We start from the raw sequence: 21,766 nt of genomic DNA, 5'->3' as shown, positions 1-21,766 counted from the left end.
AAAAAAAAAAAAAAAAAAAGAAAATATTTATTTATTTATTGGTGTGGGGTTTTCTGTTTGTTTGCCTTTTTTGAGACAGTCCGTCACCAAGGCTGGAGTGTAGTGGTGTGATCATGGCTCACTGCAGCTTCAACCTCCCAGGCCCAAGTGACCCCCCACCTCAGCCTCCCAAGTAACTGAGACCACAGGCATGAGCCACCAGGCTTGGCTAATTTTAAAAATCTGTGTTTTGCAGAAATGGGGTTTCACTATGTTGTCCGGGCTGGTCTCAAACTCCTGGTCTGAAGCCATCCTCCCCCTTGGCCTCCCAGTGTTGGGATTACAGGCTGGAGCCACAGCTCCTTGCCTAAAATATTTACCATTTGTCCTTTAAGAAAACATATGCTGGCCGGGCGCAGTGGCTTACACCTGTAATCCCAGCAGTTTGGGAGGCTGAGGGGGGCAGATTGCTTGAAGTCAGGAGTTCGAGACCAGCCTGGCCAATATGGTGAAACCTCGTCTCTATAAAAATACAAAAAAAATTAGCAGGGGGTGGTGGTGCACCTCTGTAATCCCAGCTACTGGGGAGGCTGAAGCACAAGAGTTTCTCAAACTCAAGAGGCGGAGTTTGCAGTGAGCCGAGATCATGCTACTGCATTCCAGCCTGAGTGACAGAGTGAGACTCTGTCTCAGAAAAAAACAAAACAAAATTAGGCCGAGCATGGTGGCTCATGCCTGTAATCCCAGCACTTTGTGAGGCTGAGGTGGGTGAATCAACTGAGGTCAGGAGTTCAGGACCAGCCTGGCCAACATGGCGAAACACCATCTCTACGAAAAATACAAAAAATTACCCGGATGTGGTGGCGGGCACCTATAATCCCAGCTACTCAGGAGGCTGAGGCATGAGAATCGCTTGAACCCAGGAGGCAGAGGTTGCAGCGAGCCGAGATGGCACCATCGCACTCCAGCCCAGACGACACAGTGAGACTGTCTCCAAAAAAACAAAACAAAACAAAAATATACGCTGAGGTCTGCTTGGAGGGAAGAGAAGTGTGTTCTATGCCAGAGAGGGCTGGGGTTAGGGCCTAGCTTTGGTGGGAACGGTATCAGGGACTGGGAAAGATCAGAGTCACAGCTTAGCAGGGAGATTGGAACTTGGGGAGGTGTCGGGGGGATGAAGACAGGAAAAGGGTTGGGGCCTGCGGGGAGACCTGGGGCTCTGGGAAGCTAGCTCCAAAAGGTGGGCTGAGCTTCCAGGCTTGCAAACTGGTAGCAAACAGCGGGTCAGAGGTCTCCCCAGGAGGCCAAGCCACCCTTGTCCCCACCATTGGTGGAAAATCGAGACCACTGTGTTTCCCTTTTCCAGCTGGGAGGCTCCAGAGCTCGCTGCCTTCCGTCCGTGTGCAGTCCTCACTCCAGCATGTGTTCTGGGGCCAGATGCTCTTCACTGTGCCCACAGCACGCAGAGATTCATGAGCTCGCATTCTGATGAGACGGAGAGACAAAACACACCACAGCAAACCATTCAGTCCCTATAAGGAAGAAGAAGAAACTAAAATCAGGGTTTCCAGGTTGGGAAGCTGTTTCTAGGGAAGGGGACGTTTGGACACAGCTCAGGATGAGATGAGCTGGGGGAAGGTGCTTCTGAGCAGAGGGAAGAGCAGATGTCAAGATGCTGAGGAGGGCTAGGCACAGTGGCTCAGCCTGTAATCCCTGCACTTTGGGAGGCCAAGGCGAGTGGATCACCTCAGGTCAGGAGTTCAAGACCAGCCTGACCTACATTCTACTATCCTTTAGTAGAAACTTTGTCTCTACTAAAACTACAAAAAAATTAGCTGTGGGTGGTGGTGGGCGCCTGTAATCCCAGCTATTCGGGAGGCTGAGGCAGGAGAATCACTTGAACCCGGGAGGCAGAGGTGGCAGTGAGCTGAGATCGCACCATTGCACTCCAGCCTGGGCGACAAAAGCGAAACTCCGTCTCAAAAAAAAAAGATCCTGAGTAGGACGTGGGCTTGAGAGAAGGCCAGGCTGGTGAGGTTGGACATGTGACCAAGGGGAAGAATAGAGGGAGAGGGAGGGTTTTGAAACCGTCTTTGCAAAATTGTAGCTGAGGAAATTAAGACAGTGAAAGAAACCAGACCTAACTGACCCCATCTTGCTTCTAACCTTTAAGCTGTCCTGGTTCATACCTGGGCGTAGGCAAAACTAACTTTCCCAACTAACTTTGGGAAGGAATTCCATTCGTGGTTTAACTCTGAAACAAAATTGCTAACAGCCGTTTCCGGCAAAGGCCTCTTCTTGCCTGGGGACCAGTCTGTCTTTGCAGGACTAACAAATTAGCTACAGGATTAGAAATTCCGGTTCAGGGGCCATGCAGCCTCCAGCTCCAAGAGTCTGAACCTCCCCAAATTGCTCCTGGGGATAACATCACTATTGTAAAACCGCAGATCAGTGCTTGAGATATTTTGCAGACCCTGCGCTCCTGGATCAGCTAACACCGCCCAGACCGGTTATCTGGCCCAACCAGTTACACCGTCCCACCCAGAAACAGATGACAGCCCGAAAACCTCACTTCGACCTACTATGATTCCATCTCCAACCTCACCAGTAAGCACTCCCCACTTCCCAGGCCCTCTACCTTCCAAATTGTCTTTAAAAACTCTGCTCTCTGAATGCTTGGGGAGACTGATTTGAATAATATGAGAACTGGTCTCCTGCACAGCTGGCTCTGCGTGAATTACCCTTTCTCCATTGCAATGCTCCTGTCTTGATAAATCAGTTCCGTCTGGGCAGCGGGCAAGGGGAACCTACAGGGCAGTTAGTTTCATTCCAGCTCCAGCAAGCGGGCTGCATTCCTCTGAACAAAGAGCAGGCTCCCACAAATAGCTGATGAGCTCCCCTGTACAGTTTCTTGTCTCTGGAGGCAGCAGGTGGGCCACTTCCTCCCTTTGGAATTTGCTAATAACACTGTGTTTGGGAGAGACCCCTCTCTCAGCAAGCAAACCGTAGGGTGGGGGGGTGCCTTCCTCTTGTGTTTCTGTGATTTTCGGTTCAGGGAGTGAATCACAGGCAGTGAGGCATGGGCCGTTGGCTCAGGATTTCCTGGTGTTTCCTGCCTGGGAGAGCGGCCCCACTCTCAGGGGCAGCAGCCCACCACTCCTTGACGTCAACTGTCCTTCTAATGAATGGGTTTCCTTTTCCGTTTGGGAAGCCTGGGATCTGCCATCAAGCCCGGCGATCCTGTCTTTCTAACCCTGGCACCTCCTGTCTGGGAAAGAGCGAGTATAACTAACAAGAAGGCGGTGGGTGAGGGCAGGAGGGCGAGGGGACTCAGGGGACAGATGTCTTCTTGTCCGCAGTCACTGAACATGGGAATTCAGGAATCTGGTCTGCAGCAGTAGTGCGTTGACCCAGGTTGTGAGCCGCCCAAGCAGCTTTGGGACACACTGGATGCTCCCAGGCGGGCTCCCTGGGTCACCTGTGTTGTCTGGGAGGGTCTTATCTTCTCTGCTTGCATTTGGTAACTAGCCTGGATGAGACCTCCTGACAGAATGCATGCGCTGTCATCCTATAAATGTAATCATTTAAAAATTGCACAATCTCTGAAAACCATTACTTACCATTTTTGCAACGTCTCAATGTATGTGTCCTGTGGCAAAGTCGTGGTTGCCTCATTCTGGTGATAGCTTTGTCTGTTTCAAACTAGCCATGAAGGCCAGCAGCTCTCGGTGTGTGGTTTCAGAAGGGACTGGGTCATTCCTTGATGTTTATCCTTAGTGTAAATACTTATTAGTTTGACTTACCATGCTATCAATATTGCTGTCTGTTAAGTAGCATTTATTTAAGGTTGGGAACTCCCAGTGAGCCTGTACCATGGCTGTTTATCTCAGTACTTCGGGCAGCAAAGCACCCATGCAGAAAAGCTCCCGGCTCTTTCCAGGATGATAACCAGGCTCCCATGGCTCACCACGTGGTGCTCACCGCTGAGCAGGGTGGTGTAGCCACGCAGCAAGTGTTTACTCTGCAACAACCGTGGGCCAGGAACGGAGCAAAAGTGGAACCATGCAGTGGATGGCCTCATTCTAGTTACTGGAAGTTAGGAAATTTGATGATTCACCATTTCTAACTTGGAAGGGTTGAATCAAATTCCATGTAGCATTAGTAAAGCTAAATGTAAAATAAAACTTAAAACCAGTCTGAAATACTTGTTGTCAACAGTTTGGAAACTCCTTAATGGCACCAAATAACCAACATTAACATTTGGGTGTATTTACTTTCAGTCTTTCTGTATACATACACATATTTCCTCTTTCTCTTTTCTCTCTCTTTCTTTTTTTTTTTTTCCTTCTTTGCTTCTTTCCTTCTTCACACAAAGTTTCGCTCTTGTCACCCAGGCTGGAGTGCAATGGCACGATCTCGGCTCACCACAACCTCCACTTCCCAGGTTCAAGCGAGTCTCCTGCCTCAGCCTCCCAAGTAGCTGGGATTACAGGCATGCACCACCACACCTGGCTAACTTTTTGTATTTTCAGTAAAGATGGGGTTTCTCCATGTCGGTCAGGATGGTCTCGAACTCCCAACCTCGCATGATCCATCCGCCTTGGCCTCCCAAAGTGCTTCCTGTTTCTCTTTCTCTCTGACACCTTTAATAAAATGAGATGGTCTCTACACTACTCCGTGGTAATTTGGCTTTTACATTTAATGTTATTAACTATTCTTCCAGAACATGTTATTTTTAGGGATATATGGTCTTCCAACATACTGATGTATCATTATTTAACCAACCCCTGCCCCCGGAGATTTGCTTCCACACTTTGAATATCGTGAACAAGGCTGAGATGAACATTCTTGTGGGAATGTGTAGTTGATTTCTCTGATAATCTCTGGAAGTGGACTTTGGAGTGTTTGTTTCAGTGTGTCCACGTCATTTTAACCTCACATCACAGTAGATTACGATTATGTCCTGCAGCCTTTCCAGCTTCCAGCTCCCATGAGGGCCAGCCCGGGAGCTGCATATAACAGATCAGAGCACACCTCTCCTGCCTTTCAGAATGCCACAGGCTTTTCCATTTTAAAATTAGCTGCAAATAGTGTTCTTTGGTCCGGCTAGGGAGCTCACGCCTATAATCCAAGCCCTTTGGAAGGCCAAGGTGGGCAGATTACTTGAGGTCAGGAGTTTGAGACCAGCCTGGCCAACATGGTGAAACCCCGTCTCTACTAAAAATACAAAAGTTAGCTGAGTATGGTGGTGTGCGCCTGTAATCCCAGCTACTCTGGAGGCTAAGGCAGGAGAATCTCTTGATCCTGGGAGGCGAAGGTTGCAGTGAGCCAAGATTGTGCCACTGCACTCCAGCCTGGGCAACAGAAGTGAAACTCCATTTCAAAAAATAAAAAGTGTTGGCTGGGTGTGGTGGCTGACACCTGTAATCCCAGCACTTTGGGAGGCCAAGGTGAGTGGATCACGAGGTCAAGAGATGGAGACCATCCTGACTCACATGGTGAAACCCCATCTCTACTAAAAATACAAAAATTAGCCAGGTGTGGTGGCGCGTGCCTGTAATCCCAGCTACTCAGGAGGCTGAGGCAGGAGAATTGCTTGAACCCGGGAGGTGGAGGTTGCAGTGAGCTGAGATTGCACCACTGCACTCCAGCCTGGGCAGCAGAGCGAGACTTCATCTCACACACACAAAAAAGTGTTCTTGGCATATGAGGATGTGCTCCTTCAGCTTTTTGGGTATAGAACTGTGTGTTGCCAGGGGCCAGTGACATGTTTGCACTTGGGCACATCAGGAGGGTGGAAGACTCTGTTCATCTCATGCAGACTTGCTGAGGCTGTTCTGTGTCATGGAGCTCCAGCTTCTGGGGCTAACAGGGTGAAAATTGGATCCCCCCTCTGTCTGGTGGGGATTTTCTGTGGTTCTGTGCACCTCAGTGAGTCAGCGTTAACCGGGTTACAAGACTTTGTACAAGAACAGACTTTGTTCAAGTTTAACACCCTAGGGGTGTTATACACGCCTAAAGAACACCCTATCAATTACAGCCTCAAACTGTAATTTCCCCACTTATCAGTGAGGAGTCAATTGTTATGATTTTTTTTTTTTTTAATAGAGATGGGGTTTCACCATGTTGGCCAGGCTGGTCTTGAACTCCTGACCTCGTGATCCACCCATCTCGGCCCCCCAAAGTACTGGGATTACAGGCGTGAGTCACTGCGCCCGGCCTGTTATGATTATTTTTTGATGGAGTTTTGCTCTGTCATCAGGCTGGAGTGCAATGGCACAATCCTGGCATACTGCAACCTCTTCCTGGTGGGTTCAAGTGATTCTCCCTCAGCCTCCTGAGTAGCTGGGATTACAGGCATGCACCACCACGCCCAGCTAATTTTTTGTATTTTTGGTAGAGATGGGGTTTCATCATGTTGGCCAGGCTGGTCTTGAATTCCTGACCTCAGGTGATCCCCCACCTCGGCCTCCCAAAGTTCAGGGATTACAGGCAAGAGCCACTGTGCCTGGCTGAGGAGTCAATTTTGACAGCCAGTGGCCAGGCTTGATGGCTCATGCCTGTAATTCAACACTTTGGGAGGCCAAGGGGAGAGAATCGCTTGAGCCCAGGAGTTCAAGACCAGCCTGGACAACATACTAACACCACCAACTCTACAAAAAATTAAAAAATCAATGGGCACGGTGGCACAGGCCTGCAGTCCCAGCACTTTGGGAGGATCACCTGAGCCTGGGAGGTCGAGGCTGCAATGAGCCAAGATCGTACCACTGCATTCCAGCCTGGGAGACAGACTGAGAGTCTGTCTCAAAACAAACAGGCCAGGTGCGGTGGCTCACACCTGTAATCACAGCAGTTTGGGAGGCCCCGGGGGGGGGGTGGATCACGAGGTCAGGAGTTCCAGACCAGCCTGGCCAACGTGGTGAAACCCCGTCTCTACTAAAAATAAAAAAATGAGCTGGGCGTGGTGGTGCATGCCCGTAATCCCAGCTACTCAGGAGGCTGAGACAGAATTGCCTGAACCTGGGAAGCGGAGGTTGCAATGAGCCTAGATCACGCCACTACACTCCAGCCTGGGCGACAGAGCAAGACTCTGCCTCAGAAGAAAGCAAGCAAAGAAACAAAAGCTTTTCTGACAGCTGATGAGTTGGAGCCAAATGTGACTGTGCTTGAGCCTCTAGGCTGCATCCTTTCCTCCGCGACCTGTGACGGGTGACTGCAGGAATGGAGGCCACCTGCGTCCTCGCGGGTTTAACGAGCGGGCTTCCTACCCCGCTCCTGCAGCGTGACCACTATCCGTCGCCTGTGCCCCCAGAGGGGAAACTGAGGCTTGGGGGCGGTGCAGGGCCGCCCTCCCCAGGCCGGGGCTTCTGCGCCTGCGCGCCTGCGCCTCTGCGCCGTGTCCGCGCTCGCCTTTGTCAATAAAGTTAACGCGCGCCAGGAGCGGAAGCGGAAGCGGCTAGTCTCCATGGCGGTGGCGGCGGCAGGGGCTGCAGGACCCGTGTTCTGGAGGCGACTGCTGGGCCTCCTGCCTGGCCGCCCCGGGCTGGCCGCGCTCCTGGGACGCCTGTCCGACCGCCTCGGCAGGAACCGGGACCGCCGGCGCAGGAGGTGAGAGAGGCGGCCGGGCTAAGAGCGCAGCCCTAGAGGCTGCGGCCCGGCCCCCCGGCGCTCAAACTCCCCGGGCCCGGCATCCTGGGCATCCGCAGCGAGTCCCTCCCCGGTCCCCGAGCCGGTTTCTGCCACCCGGGGCTCAGCGCCTGACTTATGTGCTTCTTCACTGGCCTTCTTGAGGGAGGGTGGACGACCTGGGCGCCACTGTCGGCCGGGTCCAGCCGGCGGGCCTCCTGCGCAGTCGTGGGACTCCTTGCTCCCCCGCTACCCCGTGCTTGGTGGCGAGCCCCGGCCACTGTGCACTTACACATTAAAAGGGGCACTGTGTGTACATCCAGGGAGCTTCGGTCGAGCTCCGGAGGCTATGTTTATATCGCGGTTTTGGCCCCAGGATGTGAGTGTCAGAGTTAAGAGGAGTCTTTTCCTTAAGTAATCCTGGCCGTGAGGTGACTCGGCGTGAGTGAATCAGCCTTGCTGGGATTTTGTGTGTGCAGCGTTTCTCACATCCTGCCAGAGAGAGCTGTGAGGCAATCCTTAGTAACATTCAGGCATGGGAAGAGGAACCACTCGAAACACTTTTTACACATTTCAAAGGGCCTGTGTTCTGGAAAAGTACTCAAGTTATGTAAGTGATGAAGTAGGCTTTGGAGCAATTTGTTCAGGCAGTGGTCTTTTAAAATAAACATTTGCCAAGAACATGCTGGCCTGAGGCTCGCTAATATTAAAAAAAAAAAAAGGGGGGGGGAACAATTCTCTTGGGTGCAAATAGTTTTCTTGAGCCTTAAGCTTGATCTTTAATATCTTAGAACTGCGTCCGTTAGTTGAGGTTGCATTGTGTTAGATTTTCTATCTGTACCTGTGCTCCTTGGGTGAGGTTTGACCTCCTGGGGTGAGATACCTAGTACAGAGATCTGGAGTCCAGTCATGTGTGCTGATTCTAGGTACAGAAAAGAGCTTGCTTCATAGTGATGTATGGTGGAAGATTTTCATCGAAAACTGAAGTTTGATTTAGGGGAATTTTTAGGTGATAGAATCAGGGCAGGATGGAACTCTTGGAATCGTACTGCTCAGAATGTCTCTAAGTTTCACAGTTAAACCAGTGGAACTGGGACTGTAAAAGAAATAGCCCCTCCATTTTTTCTGCATTTTCATTCTTTCATTGTTTAGCAAAAGACCGGCTCATCTTAGTGGGTGGTGAAGTCAGATGACTTCTGTGTCCTGGCATCAAACCACTGAGATTTGGTTTACAGTTTCAAAAAAAAAATGTTCTGTCCTCAAAGACAAGATGTTTAGATGACTTTGTCATTTCCCCCTATATGTTTAAACTATATGAAAAACACTTCATTATTGATCATTGTTCAACATTGGAATTGATTACTAAAGGATGTTGGGACAGTTGACACAAATTCTTTTTTAAAAATCTCTCATGAGTGTGCTTGTTTGTTTTTTGGTGGTGGGGGGCAGTTTGGCAGTGGAGATAGTCTAAATTGACTTTCTAAAGTCTGTTTTGTAAGTAGTATGAGTGGATGCAGTTTGTGTGCTTTCATCTTTCTTCATTAAGCTGAGGGAGAAGATTGTTTCTCTGGGACAGCAGTTCAACCAGCAACTCAGTTTCTTGGGCATTAAGCAGAAGTTCTTGTTTTATAATTCTTGGAAATAATGGCTATGGTAGGGCCAAGGAATAAAACCAGCACTGAGTGGTAGTGTAGGTTTCTGAGCCTTTCTTTGCCTTATTCGGTGCAGTTTTTTCTGAATCGTTGTGGCTTTGGTGTTCGAGTTATTCATGTGTGTTGTGGCTGCTCACCCCTTATTGGCTGCTGACTTTCATTTCTTCTCCTTTATTCAGTTGCATCTCCCAATTTCTCATTCCCCGAATGATGTGGTTTCTTGTAACTCGCTGATCATTGATTCATTGATAATAGCTGTGTGCAGTCATGAGCTTAAATTATTTTAGGGTTTAGCTTGTCGATCTGAGTCAGCTGTTGGAGGGCCAGTGAACCCTCGTGAGGGGAACGTTCCTTTTACTGCCGAGGTTTCCTTTCAGGCGTAGAGACAGCCACAGAGACAGAGAACTCTACTTAAAATTATTTCTAATTAATGATTTAGAAGTACTGTCATTTCCTCTTAAGCTAGCATCTGACTCATTATCATTAGGGACCGCTGGGTCCATTAATTTATTCATCTGGTGTGTATTGAGCACTGCTGTGCTGTGCTAGGTACTCAGGAAGCGAAGAGGAAGACACAGCCCCGCCTCCGAGATGCTTAGACCCATAAACAATTATAAGAAGTAGGTAGAAGGTCATGGCAGTACCTTGGAGAGGTCATGGAAGGCTTCCTGGTGCAATGGCTCAGAGCTGTTTTGAAGGAGGGGTAGGAGTAGGCAGGTTGGGTGAAGAAGATGGGGAGTGGATGTTCAAGGAATGATAGTGAGCGACATGGACTGCAGCCAAAGGCAATTCTGAGGTCCCGCCAATACTGAAACCATTTCCAGGAGCTGACTGGGGGTACCAAGTAGGGGTTGGAGGGAGGGAAAAAGAGGAGCTAGGAGCAAGCCAGTGTGGGCCAGAGACCCAGGAAGACAAGTTCTGAGATTCCATGTATGATTTCTGTTGATTCTGGTTCAGCCTGAGATGGTGGGGGCTTTTATACGAAGTCAGGGGCAGTGGGAGCAGAAAAGAGGGCTGAGTTAGAATTAGTCCTGATGGGGCACATGGATATTGGTACGTTTCACGAAAACAGGGAGCGAAAAAGAGGCTCAGGTTTTGCGGATAATGGATCTCGGTGCACTACAACCTCTGCCTCCCAGGTTCAAGCAGTTCTCTGCCTCAGCCCCAGGAGTATCTGGGATTACAGGCGCGTGCCACATTTGGGTCACGCTAATCAGTATACAGGTTTCTCCAGGTGAGGTGTTCAGTGTCCAGTTGACTGGCAAAACAGGAGCTCAGGAGAGGGAGATGGATGCTTCGGATAGGATTTTTTAGAATCATCCAGCCACACAGAAAGGTCTTGTTACTTGGAGTAGCTGAGACCAAGCAGAAATTATTTCATGAAGACATTAGTTCCTGATCTTGAGCTTGCCTACCATACGAGGAAATATTTTATCTATGGCTTACTTTTTTTCCTGTTTAAACTATTTTCAGTTTTAGCTATATGTGCAGAATTATCTTTATGTTTGAAATTTTTTACAATTCTAGGAGCTTGTTAGTGTGTGTGTTGGATGGGTAGGGGGTTCCTAACTTCTCTGAATTATAAGAGGGATACAGGTGATCAGCAGATTGTTTTCAATTAGATTTTCTTCCATTGTAGTGGCAGGTCACTTGTTTAATCTATAAGTAGTTTCTACTCTGAGGGACCACCAGATTTCCAGAAGTTACTTTTCTTTGAACTTCGTGATGTTAGGATTCAGTCTTCCTTCCTTTTTAGAGTTAAGTGTAATCATCTCTTGGTTTATTTATAGCAGTATAATGGAAAGGAAGGGGATATTTAGAATTAAAGCACAGTTGTCGCAAATAATTCAGGTTGGATCTTGCAGTGAATTGAAAGATTTACAACGGCCTGACTTTCCCAGTTGCAGCTTTAAGTTAATGGTACATGAGTATCCCTGAGCATGTTATAGTTGGTGATGAGTTAGACTCATCAGTTGTCTGCTGGTAGGCAGATAGAAACTGGCCTGGGATTAAAATGGTCTGAATGAGAATCCCTTTGTAGTAGCGTGATCTGATTAATGTAAATGGGTTGGTTTTGAGGGTGCTAGGAGTCAGGCTGGCTGAAGCCCTTTGGAGTCGTAGAATCTGTGATCAGTTCTCATCAGGCAGTTTGATGTGCCTGGTACATTTGGCTACCCAAGCTTTATTGTGGGTTATAAATATATTTTGGATTTCTGGCCCCCAGTGTAATTGATTTCCTTTTGGCTACGCCAAGAGGACAGTCACCTAGTGAGCATGTGGCGGATTGCTGGCAGCCCAGGCCTCTTGTGCCGGACTTGTTATGGGAGTTCAGCAGGCCTTTGGTCTTTTGTAACCTACGGGAATCCACACTCATTTCCCTTCCTCGGGGTTAGGTCTTGCATTAGTCAGGAACGGCCGCCTGCTGCCAGGGTTGCAGGAAGTACGGTACCTTCGTGTAGTTTCTGGAGCCTTTCTCAGGAAGTGTTATGACTGTTGCTTTTTCTCATCAGTTCACTTTTTTACATTTAAATAATTGTGACTGAGGGGGTAGGGTGAGTTTTTCTCAAAAAGTACTTTCTGAAAATATCACAATCCAGAGAGCTCAGTTTCTTTTAAAAAATTTCTTTCTGTTTTCATCGTTTTGTACAGATTTGGATGAGCTCCAGGCCACAGTCTGTACCTTATGGTTAAAGAAGGGCCCCTGGACCTTCAGACCGCGCCTCTGAGGGACACTGAATGACCGACCTGTGTTCGGTACAGAGAGCGCAACTTCCACCTTGCTTAGCAAGGACAGCCCCGCAGCTTGACTGTACTCTTTGTTCAGAGTTCCACATACCCTGTTTTGAAAAAAACCCCAAGAAGTTGGCCTGTTACATGTGTCTCATTGGTAGTGGGTGACATTAAATACTGCAACTCTAGGGGAAACACGTATTCTCTGACACCGGGAGAAGCTGTCTAAAGGTGCAGTGTAGACCACGGTGTAGTTCTCTGGTGTTTGCCTGTCTTCAGTGGCATCCCTTCTCTGAGAACGCAGGAGCTCGGTAGGGTCTCTAGGCGCTGCTGACACACAGAGGAGAAGGGTGAGGGGTGCCAGTGTTTTCCACGAAGCAGAGCACGCACAGCTGCAAAATGATGAAGTGGAAAACCGTCTCCCCACAAAAGGGAGAGATGACTTCTGTTTTCCCCAGTTTTCTTTTGTAAACAAGTGTCTTCCATAGCTTCTCAGCTGCTTCCTGCTCTCACTGTTTCAGTTTGGCTGATTATTGTGAGCACAAGTCCCACTGAGGCCTCTAATGGGGGTTTGCGTGTGTGTGGGGTGCATTGTCCTGCCTGGGGCTGCCTGGGTGGCTAGGCAGCCTTCCACTTTCCGTGCTTGGTGCTGGCCCCAGTCCTGGCTCGCCGCTTCCTTCTTGAGAAAGATGCGGATCTTCCTCAAGATGATGGGAAGAAATTTTCCTTCTCTCCCCAAGGTACCCTGCTGCCTTCTTTGGTCCTCTCTCTTGGTAGAGCGATGGGCCCCCAGGTCAGGGGTCCTCAGCACCCAGGCCCAGCCCTCTCCTCAGTTCAGTGAATTTGCCTGCAAAGATTCTGCAGGAAGCCTTAACTCAGGCAACTGAACCTTTCTCCGCAGTCGGGCATCCTGTGGGTGGTAGCTGGAGCTGGGCCACTGGCTGGTCCTCTGAGAAGATGCTGGTCTCATTTCACCTTTAGAATGGCAGACTGAGGATTGTTTTGCATTGTCTGTTCATTTGTTTTGGTTGTTGCTGAGGTTGGTGTGATGATGAAGTACAGCTGGTCTGATTTTGAATGCTGAGGCGCTGGTGGTAGGGAGTATCACCGGTTCTTGGCCCTGGTCCTGTTCTCTAAGCTTCTCTAATATTCCTGAGTAAAGGAGTGGTCTTTAGAGAGGAAAGGGTGGCAGAACCTTATTATCTGACTCCCCAGCCCCGACCACTTCCTCCTTCCTATAACTAGAACTGGGAGCTAGATGGTGTCTAGAAAGAGATGATTCAGGGGAGCCCAGGTCTCGATGTGGAAATTGTGTGTGTACTGGTTTAGTTCTCTAAATGGTGAGTGTGACATGTAACTAGGCTTTTTTGGTAAAATACCCACAGCCTCTCTGCCTCCTCGTCTCTTGGGGCTTAGCTTTGGGACTGGGCCATGTGGTTTCTTGGTAAGCCTCCCTGGGGTGGGGAGTTGCTGGTGCAGGTGGCCAGCCCCTGGAGGCTGGGATTGCTGTGCAGTGGGGCTGCTGCTAGCACGGGGATCCACCTTTTCTGAGAAAATTCCCAGGAGTTATGTTGCAGAAAGCCGGGAACTCACCCCCATGGGGTTCTGACTTATGTGAAAGAATAAAATAGGCCCTTGAGCATCTAGCAGTGTAGGTTCAGAGCAGGACTTGGCTCTTTATACCCTGGCTGATATGCTTCAGTTAGATGATTTTTTTTTTTTTTTTGGAGAAGAAACTTTCTCCGTTGCTCAGGCTAAAGTGCAGTGGTGCGATCTCAGCAGCCTTCACTCTAGGTTCATGCGAAGGAGCTGGGACTATCAGCATGTGCCACCTCACCCAGCTAATTTTTATAATTTTAGTAGAGATGGGGTTTCTACTGAGTTGCTGGGATTACAGGCATGCACCACCATGCCTGGCTAATTTTTGTATTTTTAGTAGAGATGGGGTTTTGCCATGTTGGCCAGGCTGGTCTTGAACTCCTGACCTCAGGTGATCTGACCTCGTGGTGTTAGCCACCACGCCTGGCCTTTTTTTTTTTTTTCTCTTTTCTGAGGTGGAGTCTTACTCTGTAATCCAGGCTGGAGTGCACGATCTTGGCTCACTGTGGCCTTGAATTACTGGGTTTAAGCAGTCTTCCTGCCTCAACCTCCCTAGTAGCTGGGACAATAGATGCATGCCACCATGCCTGGCTAACTTTTAATTTTTCTGGAAAGGGGGTTTCTCTATGTTGCTGAAGTTGATCTTGAACTCGTGGCTTCAAGTGATCCTCCTGCGTCAGCCTCCTGAAGTGCTAGCATTATAGGCACATGCCACTGTGCTTGGCCATTCGGTTTTGTTGAGTGATACCAGTCCAGATGTGGTCTCCGTGGCATATGGTGTAATTGTGGGGACTTGTGTAAAACAGTTGGCCCCTGTTGTAAGCACCTTCCTTTTTGGGGCATATCAAATTGTCACTTGAAGCTTGAGTCTCCTCCATAATGTATCCATGAAACTTAATTGGCTTTCAGCTTCTTCTCCTCTCTAACAAAAATAAACCTGTCAGTACACAGATTAAACAGGAAGCCAACATAAAAAAGCCTTCAAGAGCTCTTGGCCTGAGGCCCTGGTGGAACATTCCCAGCAAGAGCTGCCTGGTAAGGAGGAGACCTGCTTAGGATAGCCCCGGGGCCTCTGGGCTCATCAGTCTGGTGCCTGCCAAAGTGGGTTTCTGCAGGTAGGATGGAGGTGATAGGTGGACCCTGACACCTGTGTAGACTCCATATGTGTGTGTGTTTTCTCTGGACTGTTGAGACCCTCTTTAGTTTTTATACTTAGAGTGGTCTTGTTGGTTCCTGCTTGCTTGCTTGCTTGCTTTCTGCACTTGACCTCCGGGATCTGGACTATTGAAGACCTCTTGGGTTTTTCTGCTGAGAGTGGTCTTGCTAGTTCCTGCTTCTTTCTTTCTTTCTTTTTTTCTTTTTTGCTTTTTGAGATAGAGTCTTGCTCTGTTGCCAGGAGCCAGGCTGGAGTGCAGTGGTGCTACCTTGGCTCACTGCAACCTCCACCTCCCAGGTTCAAGAAATTCTCCTGCCTCAGCCTCGTGAGTAGCGGGGACTACAGGCACGTGCCGCCACACCAGCTAATTTTTGTATTTTAGTGGAGACTGGGTTTCACCGTATTGGCCACGATGGTTTCGATCTCTTGACCTCGTGATCTGCCTGTCTTGGCCTCCCAAAGTGTTGGAATTATAGGCGTGAGCCACCGTGCCTGGCACTTCTTTCTCTCTTTTCTTTTCTTTTCCTTCCTTCCCTTTCCCTCTCCCTTTCCCTTTCCTTTCTTTCTGTATTTGACCTCCAGGATTAAGCAATTGTCCCACCTCAGCCTCCTGAGTAGCTGGGACTACAGTGCCTCCACGCCTGGCTAATTTTTTTTTTTTTTTTTTTATTTTTTGTAGAGACAGGGTCTTGCTATGTTGCCCAGGCTGGTCCGGAGCTCCTGGCCTCAAGCGATTCCCCTGTCTTAGACTCCAGAGTGCTGGGATTATAGATGTGAGCCGTTGCACCCAGCCCAGTCCCTGCTGCTTATGTTTGTTCACGCTGCTGGGAACACCCTCCTCTCTGCACTCCATGTTTGAGTCCTGCCAGCTTTGTGAGGCCTATTGGAGGGAGAACACTGCAGAACCTCCCAGTAGCCCAGGCATCACCAGCTCCCCTTTTTGATGCCTTGAAGCACATGCACTATTTGGACATTGATTTAATTTTAGCATCTTTTCTTGAGTTCTTAGATGACGTCAGGTATGTAAGTCTGTGAGCCCACCAAGGTTGTGGGAGGCAGAGACTGCCTGGTTCATTTGTGCCTTCCGTGGGATGTCACACGTGCTCACATGCTGGCTTTGTTGATGGTTAAGTTGAACTTGTCCTCTCCTGGGTTGCTGTGTGCCAGGGAGTGTTTCCTTGTCTTCCTTTTTTTTTTGGGTGGGGGAACGGAGTCTCTCTCTCTCACCCAGGTTGGAGTGCAGTGGCACGATCTCGACTCATTGTAGTCTCTGCCTCCTGGTTTCAAGCGATTCTCCTGCTTCAGCCACACCTGGCTAATTTTTTTTTTTTTTTTTTTTTTTTGAGACGGAGTTTCACTCTTGTTACCCAGGCTGGAGTGCAATGGCGCGATCTCAGCTCACCGCAACCTCCGTCTCCTGGGTTCAAGCAATTCTCCTGCCTCAGCCTCCCGAGTAGCTGGGACTACAGGCGTGTGCCACCATGCCCAGCTAATTTTTGTGTTTTTAGTAGAGACGGGGTTTCGCCATGTTGACCAGGATGGTCTCAATCTCTTGACCTCGTGATCCACCTGCCTCGGCCTCTCAAAGTGCTGGGATTACAAGCGTGAGCCACCGCGCCCGGCCACAATTTTTGTATTTTTAGTAGAGATGGGGTTTCACCATGTTGGCCAGGCTGGTCTTGAACTCCTGACCACAGGTGATCCACCTGCCTTGGCCTCCCAAGGTGCTGGGATTACAGGTGTGAGCCACTTTTCTTTTTTTTTTTTTTTTTTTTTTAGAGTTTTGCTCTTGTTGCCCAGGCTGGAGTGCAATGGCATGCTCTTGGCTCACCGCAACCTCTGCCTCCTGGGTTTAAGTGAGTCTCCTAGTCTCAGCCTCCTGAGTAGCTGGGGTTACACACATCCACCACCACACCTGGCTAATTTCATATTTTTTACTAGAGATGGGGTTTCTCCATGTTGGTCAGGCTGGTCTTGAACTCCCGACCTCAGGTGATCTGCCTGCCTCAGCCTCCCAAAGTGCTGGGATTACAGGTGTGAGCTACTGTACCCGGCCCCACTTTTCTTGTTTTCTTTTCTTTTCTTTTTTGAGATGAAGTTTCGCTGTGTCACTCAGACTGGCGTGCAGTGATGTGTTCTTGGCTCTCTGCAACCTCTGCCTCCCAGATTCAAGCGATTCTCGTGCCTTAGCCTCCTGAATAGCTGGGATTACAGGCACCCACCACCATGCCTGGCTAATTTTTTTTGTATTTTTAGTAGAGTCGGGTTTTCACTATATTGGTCAGGCTGGTTTTGAACTCCTGACCTCAAGTGATCTGCCTTCTTCGGCCTGCCAAAGTGCTAGATAGGCATGAGCCACTGTGCCTGGCTGCGGCTCTCACATTCTATGAAGGCTGTGTGACCTGGAGCAGTACAGGTGACACCTGGTTTTTGGATGATCTGAGAGATGGCAGAGGTGCCGTGAGGCAGAGGAGACATTAATCTTATACTGCTGTTGCCCATTTCCCCCACCACAGACCGTGTCTCATTAGTGAATATGGGGCTTCAGGTTGATGGGTTGCTATGCACCTTTCCCATTGTCTCGTGGTTTCTGCTGCACTGAAGGGTCCTTCCCTCTCCTCTCTCTAGCACTGTAGGAGGGTGGCCCAGGACATGGGAAACCCAGGCAGCAGGGAGCCCTGCTTTACACATCTAGGCCTTTGATTTGCAAGCTGATGCCCGGGAGTGTCACCACCCCCTCTAGAGATAGTGGGGAGAACAGCTATTTCCCACCTCTGCCCTGGGTGGCCACAGCCAGTCCCAGACTTCCAGGATCCACAGAGCCAGCACCTTCTGCTGTTGACTAAGGTTTTCTTGGCAGTGAATTGGGCATGACCAGTGGGCTTTCTGGGAAGTGCAGCTGTGGGCCATCTGGTGTCTGCAGGAACACTTACGAACCCGGGGAAGATTCAGGGCTTTATCATGAAGCAAGCAAGTGAAATCATCTTCCTGGAATTTGTGGCCATTCAGACCTTGGGATGTTTGAACGTCCTCTCCCCGGAGTCCCTCTTGAGGTTACATACTGAAGCGGATTTTCCTGCTGCTGTTTGCAGGACCAGGATTCATAGTAGGTCAGGTTTTTGTGGGGTTCTCGGCATGCAGTCCCTCTGCCCCGACCCTGAAGGTTTTTCAGTCATTGAGCAGCAGAAATGTAGCTCTGGGCAGAAACGCATCTCCTCCAGCCTCAGCCTCAGTGGAGTGTGGCATCTGCCAGAGGTGCAGCTTTATGTGTGGTTAGGCCAACACTGGCCAAAGGTGGTGTGCGACCCCACCAAAGGGGATGTGTCTGATGTTGAAGGGTCATGGCTCATCATCACTTTTTTTTTTTTTTTTCTTGAAACAGTTTCATTCTTGTTGTCCAGGCTGGAGTGCAATGGCACTCTTGGCTCACTGCAACCTCTGCCTCCCAGGTTCAAGCAATTCTCCTGCCTCAGCCTCCCAAGTAGCTGGGATAACAGGCGCCTGCCACCGTACGCGACTAATTTTTTTGTATTTTTATTTTGAGTAGAGATGGGGTTTCACTATGTTGGCCAGGCCGATCTTTGAATTCCTGACCTCAGGTAATCTACCTGCCTCAGCCTCCCAAAGTGCTGGGGTTACAGGTGTGGGCCTCCGTGCCCAGCCAGGACTTATCACTCTTGAGCTCCTTTTCTCCAGCCTCTTCCTGCTCTACCTTTTGTTTCCATGTCTGATTTTGATTGATTGAGACAGGGTCTCACTGTGTCACCCAGGCTGGAATGCAAAGGCATGATCATAGGTGGAAGAACAGCCTTGGGCTCAGGCAGTCCTCCCGCCTCAGCCTGCTGAGTAGCTGGGACTACAGGCGTGTGCCACCACGTCCAGCTAATTCTAAAAAAAATTTTTTCTGAGACCAAGTCTTGCTCTGTTCAGCCAGACTGGAGTGTAGTGGCTTCATCTCTACTCACTGCAACATCTGCCTCCCAGGTTTAAGCGATTCTTCTGCCACAGCCTCCCAAGTAGCTGGGATTACAGGCATCTGCTTCACACACCCAGCTAGTTTTTATATTTTTAGTAAAGACAGAGTTTCACCATATTGGCCAGGCTGGTCTTGAACTCCTGACTTCAGGTGACCTACCTACCTCGGCCTGTCAAAGTGCTGGGATTATAGGTGTGAGCCACTGCGCCTGGCTGGAAATCGGATTTTTGAAAAGTTTCTTTTTCTGGGTGCTTTCCTTGAATAGAAAACTTGTTTATCTCCTGATTCATAAAGCAGTGTGTCTGGGCTATAATCATCTGACTCCTGCCAGACTTACTCTTGTGCAAGGTTCTTTTAGTGGTGGGCTATAGGCAGATTTTTTTTTTTCCCCTTGAGATGGAGTTTCGCTCTTGTTGCCCAGGCTGGAGTGCAATGGCATGATCTTAGCTCACCGCAATCTCCGCCTCCCCGGTTCAAGCGATTTTCCTGCCTCAGTCTCCTGAGTAGCTGGGATTACAGGCATGTGCCATCATGCCCAGCTACTTCTGTATTTTTAGTAGAGACAGGGTTTTCCATGTTGGCCAAGCTGGTCTCAAACGCTGGACCTCAGGCGATTTGCCCAGTTCGGCCTCCCAAAGTGCTGGGATTACAGGTGTGAGCTACTGCGCCCAGCCTGTAGGCAAATTTTTTTGAGGTAGAGTCATTAGAAGGTTGCCATATGGTGGCAACCCATGTGGGAACTTTTGTGAGTTTACTTGTGGAGGCTCTAAATTAGTTCTTGAGTTGTTTGGAATCACAGTGTGGGTTTATCTGTAGGTATTGACACTTCTCAAGTTGCTTAATTAGTAGACTCTTTAAGGAATAAGAGGAATGGGGGCTGAAGAAAAAATCCTTTAGCAGTGCTTGAGTTGGGCCCACTTTTTAAAATGTTCTAGAAAATCTTACATTCATAAAACCAAAACACACTCATCTTTCAGCCCCTCTTCATCCCCCAGTAACTGAGAGGGGCTTCTGCAGAAGTATTTGAGGTATAACCCTGTTGCATATTTCTTTAACTAGGTCACCATGGCTGTTACTGGCTCCCTTGCTGTCCCCAGCTGTTCCCCAGGTCACCTCCCCACCATGCTGCCTGTGTCCAGAAGGCGTGCACCGGTTCCAGTGGATCAGAAACTTGGTTCCAGAATTTGGAGTCTCCAGTTCTCATGTCAGGGTGCTTTCTTCCCCGGCAGAGTTTTTTGAGCTCATGAAGGTAAGTTGTGTCTAAAGGAAAAAAAGTTCGAGTTAGAGCTTTTGGGGGATCATGTTGGTGAGTCCTGAGTGCTTTCTAGTGTAGAAGCTGTTGCTAGCTGCTCAGCTTATTCCTTTTGGGTTTTACCTGTCAGGTTTTAGCTCATGGATGGTTGAGCTGAGCCACAGTCAGAAACTTACCTGTGGGGCCAGTGTCTCAGGTGGAGAAGCTCTGAGGAGGCAACAGTGAGAACAAGGACCTAGACTTTATTTATTTTGTTATTTTATTTTTTTGAGGTGGAATCTCCCTCTGTCACCCAGGCTGGAGTACAGTGGCGTGATCTCAGTTCACTGCAACCTCTGCTTCTGGGGTTCAAGCAGTTCCCCTGCCTCAGCCTCCCCCAAGTAGCTGGGACTATAGGAGTGCGCCACCATGCCCAGCTAATTTTTTTTGTATTTTTAGTAGAGATGAAGTTTCACCATGTTGGCCAGGCTGGTCTCGAACTCTTGACCTCGGGTGATCTGCCTGCCTTGGCCTCCCAAAGTGCCGAGATTGCAGGTGTGAGCCACTGCACCTGGCCTATTTGGTTATTTTTGAGATGGGGTCTCACTGTGTTAACCAGATGGGTCTTGAACCACTGGGATCAAGTGATCTTCCTGCCTTGGCCTCCCAAAGTACTGGCCATCCCATGTGGCCATGGGCCTAGACTTTAATTCCTTTTTTTGTTTGAAAAGGAGTCTCACTCTATCACCCAGGTTGGAGTGTAATGGCATTGTCTCGGTTCACTGCAGCCTCTGCCTCCAGGGTTTAAGTGATTCTCCTGCTTCAGCCTCCTGAGTAACTGGGACTACAGGTGCATGCCACCATACCCGGCTAATTTTTGTATTTTTGATAGAGACAGGGTTTCACTATGTTGCCCAGGCTGGTCTCAAACTCCTGACCTCGTGACCCTCCTGCCTCGACCTCCCAAAGTGCTGGGATTACATGTGTGAGCTACTGCGCCAGGTCTAGACTTTGATTCTTGTGGGCACACTGATTCCTTTTGTTCCATGGTGAAGTTGTGGACCATGAGAAGGGAGGTTAGTGAGGACCTGTGGGCTGCATGGGTATGTCCTTGCTAAAGGTGACAGGGAAGGAGGGCACCCTTATTAGTCTGTGAATGATGGACCCCGGACCCTGGAATCATCTCCAAACACAGTAGTGTCATCTTGGTAGATGTAATTGATAGGAAGTAAAAACCTGTGGGAGGGGATTTGATATGCATGAAGAAGCCTTTCAGGATAACGGGGGAATTTAGACATCCTGGGTCTAAGTCTCGTTGTCTTGGTTCTTTAGGAACTCTGTCTTAAGTGTGTGCCTTTCCTCTCCTGATAGTGATGAAAGTTTTGTATTTGGGGATTCAGCGTTCATGTTACTGAGGTTTACATGCCACATCTAGTTATTCTGGTTAAACTGCTAATTGGAATGAAGTAATTCAACACTAACGAATTTTTAACAGTATGAACTCCCTGAGTTTGTATCAGCGATGATATCAGAATGAATGTCTAGCCGGGCGTGCTGGCTCACGCCTGTCATCCCAGCACTGTGGGAGGCCGAGGCAGGCGGATCGCCTGAGGTCAGGAGTTCGAGACCAGCTGGCCAATGTGGTGAAACCCTGTCTCTACCAAAAATACAAAAGGGTGGTGCACACCTGTAATCCTGGCTAACCGGGCGCTGAGGCAGAAGAATCACTTGAACCCGGTTGAACCCAGGAGGCAGAGGTTGCAGTGGGCTGAGATTGCACCACTGTACTCTGGCCTGGGTGACAGAGCGAGCGAGAC

At 49.2% G+C, this 21,766-nt stretch overlaps 1 protein-coding gene across 8 annotated transcripts in view; it reads left to right on the top strand.

Annotated features, from left to right (window-relative positions):
- Positions 1 to 7,401: 7,401 nt before the first annotated feature.
- The window catches only part of PGS1 (phosphatidylglycerophosphate synthase 1), a 45,066-nt gene continuing 30,701 nt past the window's right edge, over positions 7,402 to 21,766 (top strand). For all 8 annotated transcript variants that reach the window (XR_001823994.2, XR_001823997.2, XR_001823996.2 and 5 more), the window contains exons 1-2: positions 7,402 to 7,587; positions 19,778 to 19,967. Coding sequence is in view for 2 of the 8 variants with exons in the window: in XM_017524997.2 (XP_017380486.1) it covers positions 7,445 to 7,587; positions 19,778 to 19,967 (333 nt within the window). In the remaining 6 variants the exon portion in view is untranslated. The remainder of the gene's footprint in view (positions 7,588 to 19,777; positions 19,968 to 21,766) is intronic.

Source organism: Cebus imitator, unplaced genomic scaffold, assembly GCF_001604975.1.
Source record: "Cebus imitator isolate Cc_AM_T3 unplaced genomic scaffold, Cebus_imitator-1.0 Scaffold36, whole genome shotgun sequence".
In the NCBI taxonomy this organism is placed as follows: Eukaryota; Metazoa; Chordata; class Mammalia; order Primates; family Cebidae; genus Cebus; species Cebus imitator.
The sequence above is the reverse complement of the archived record's forward strand: the minus strand, read 5'-3'. Positions and strand labels throughout refer to the sequence as shown.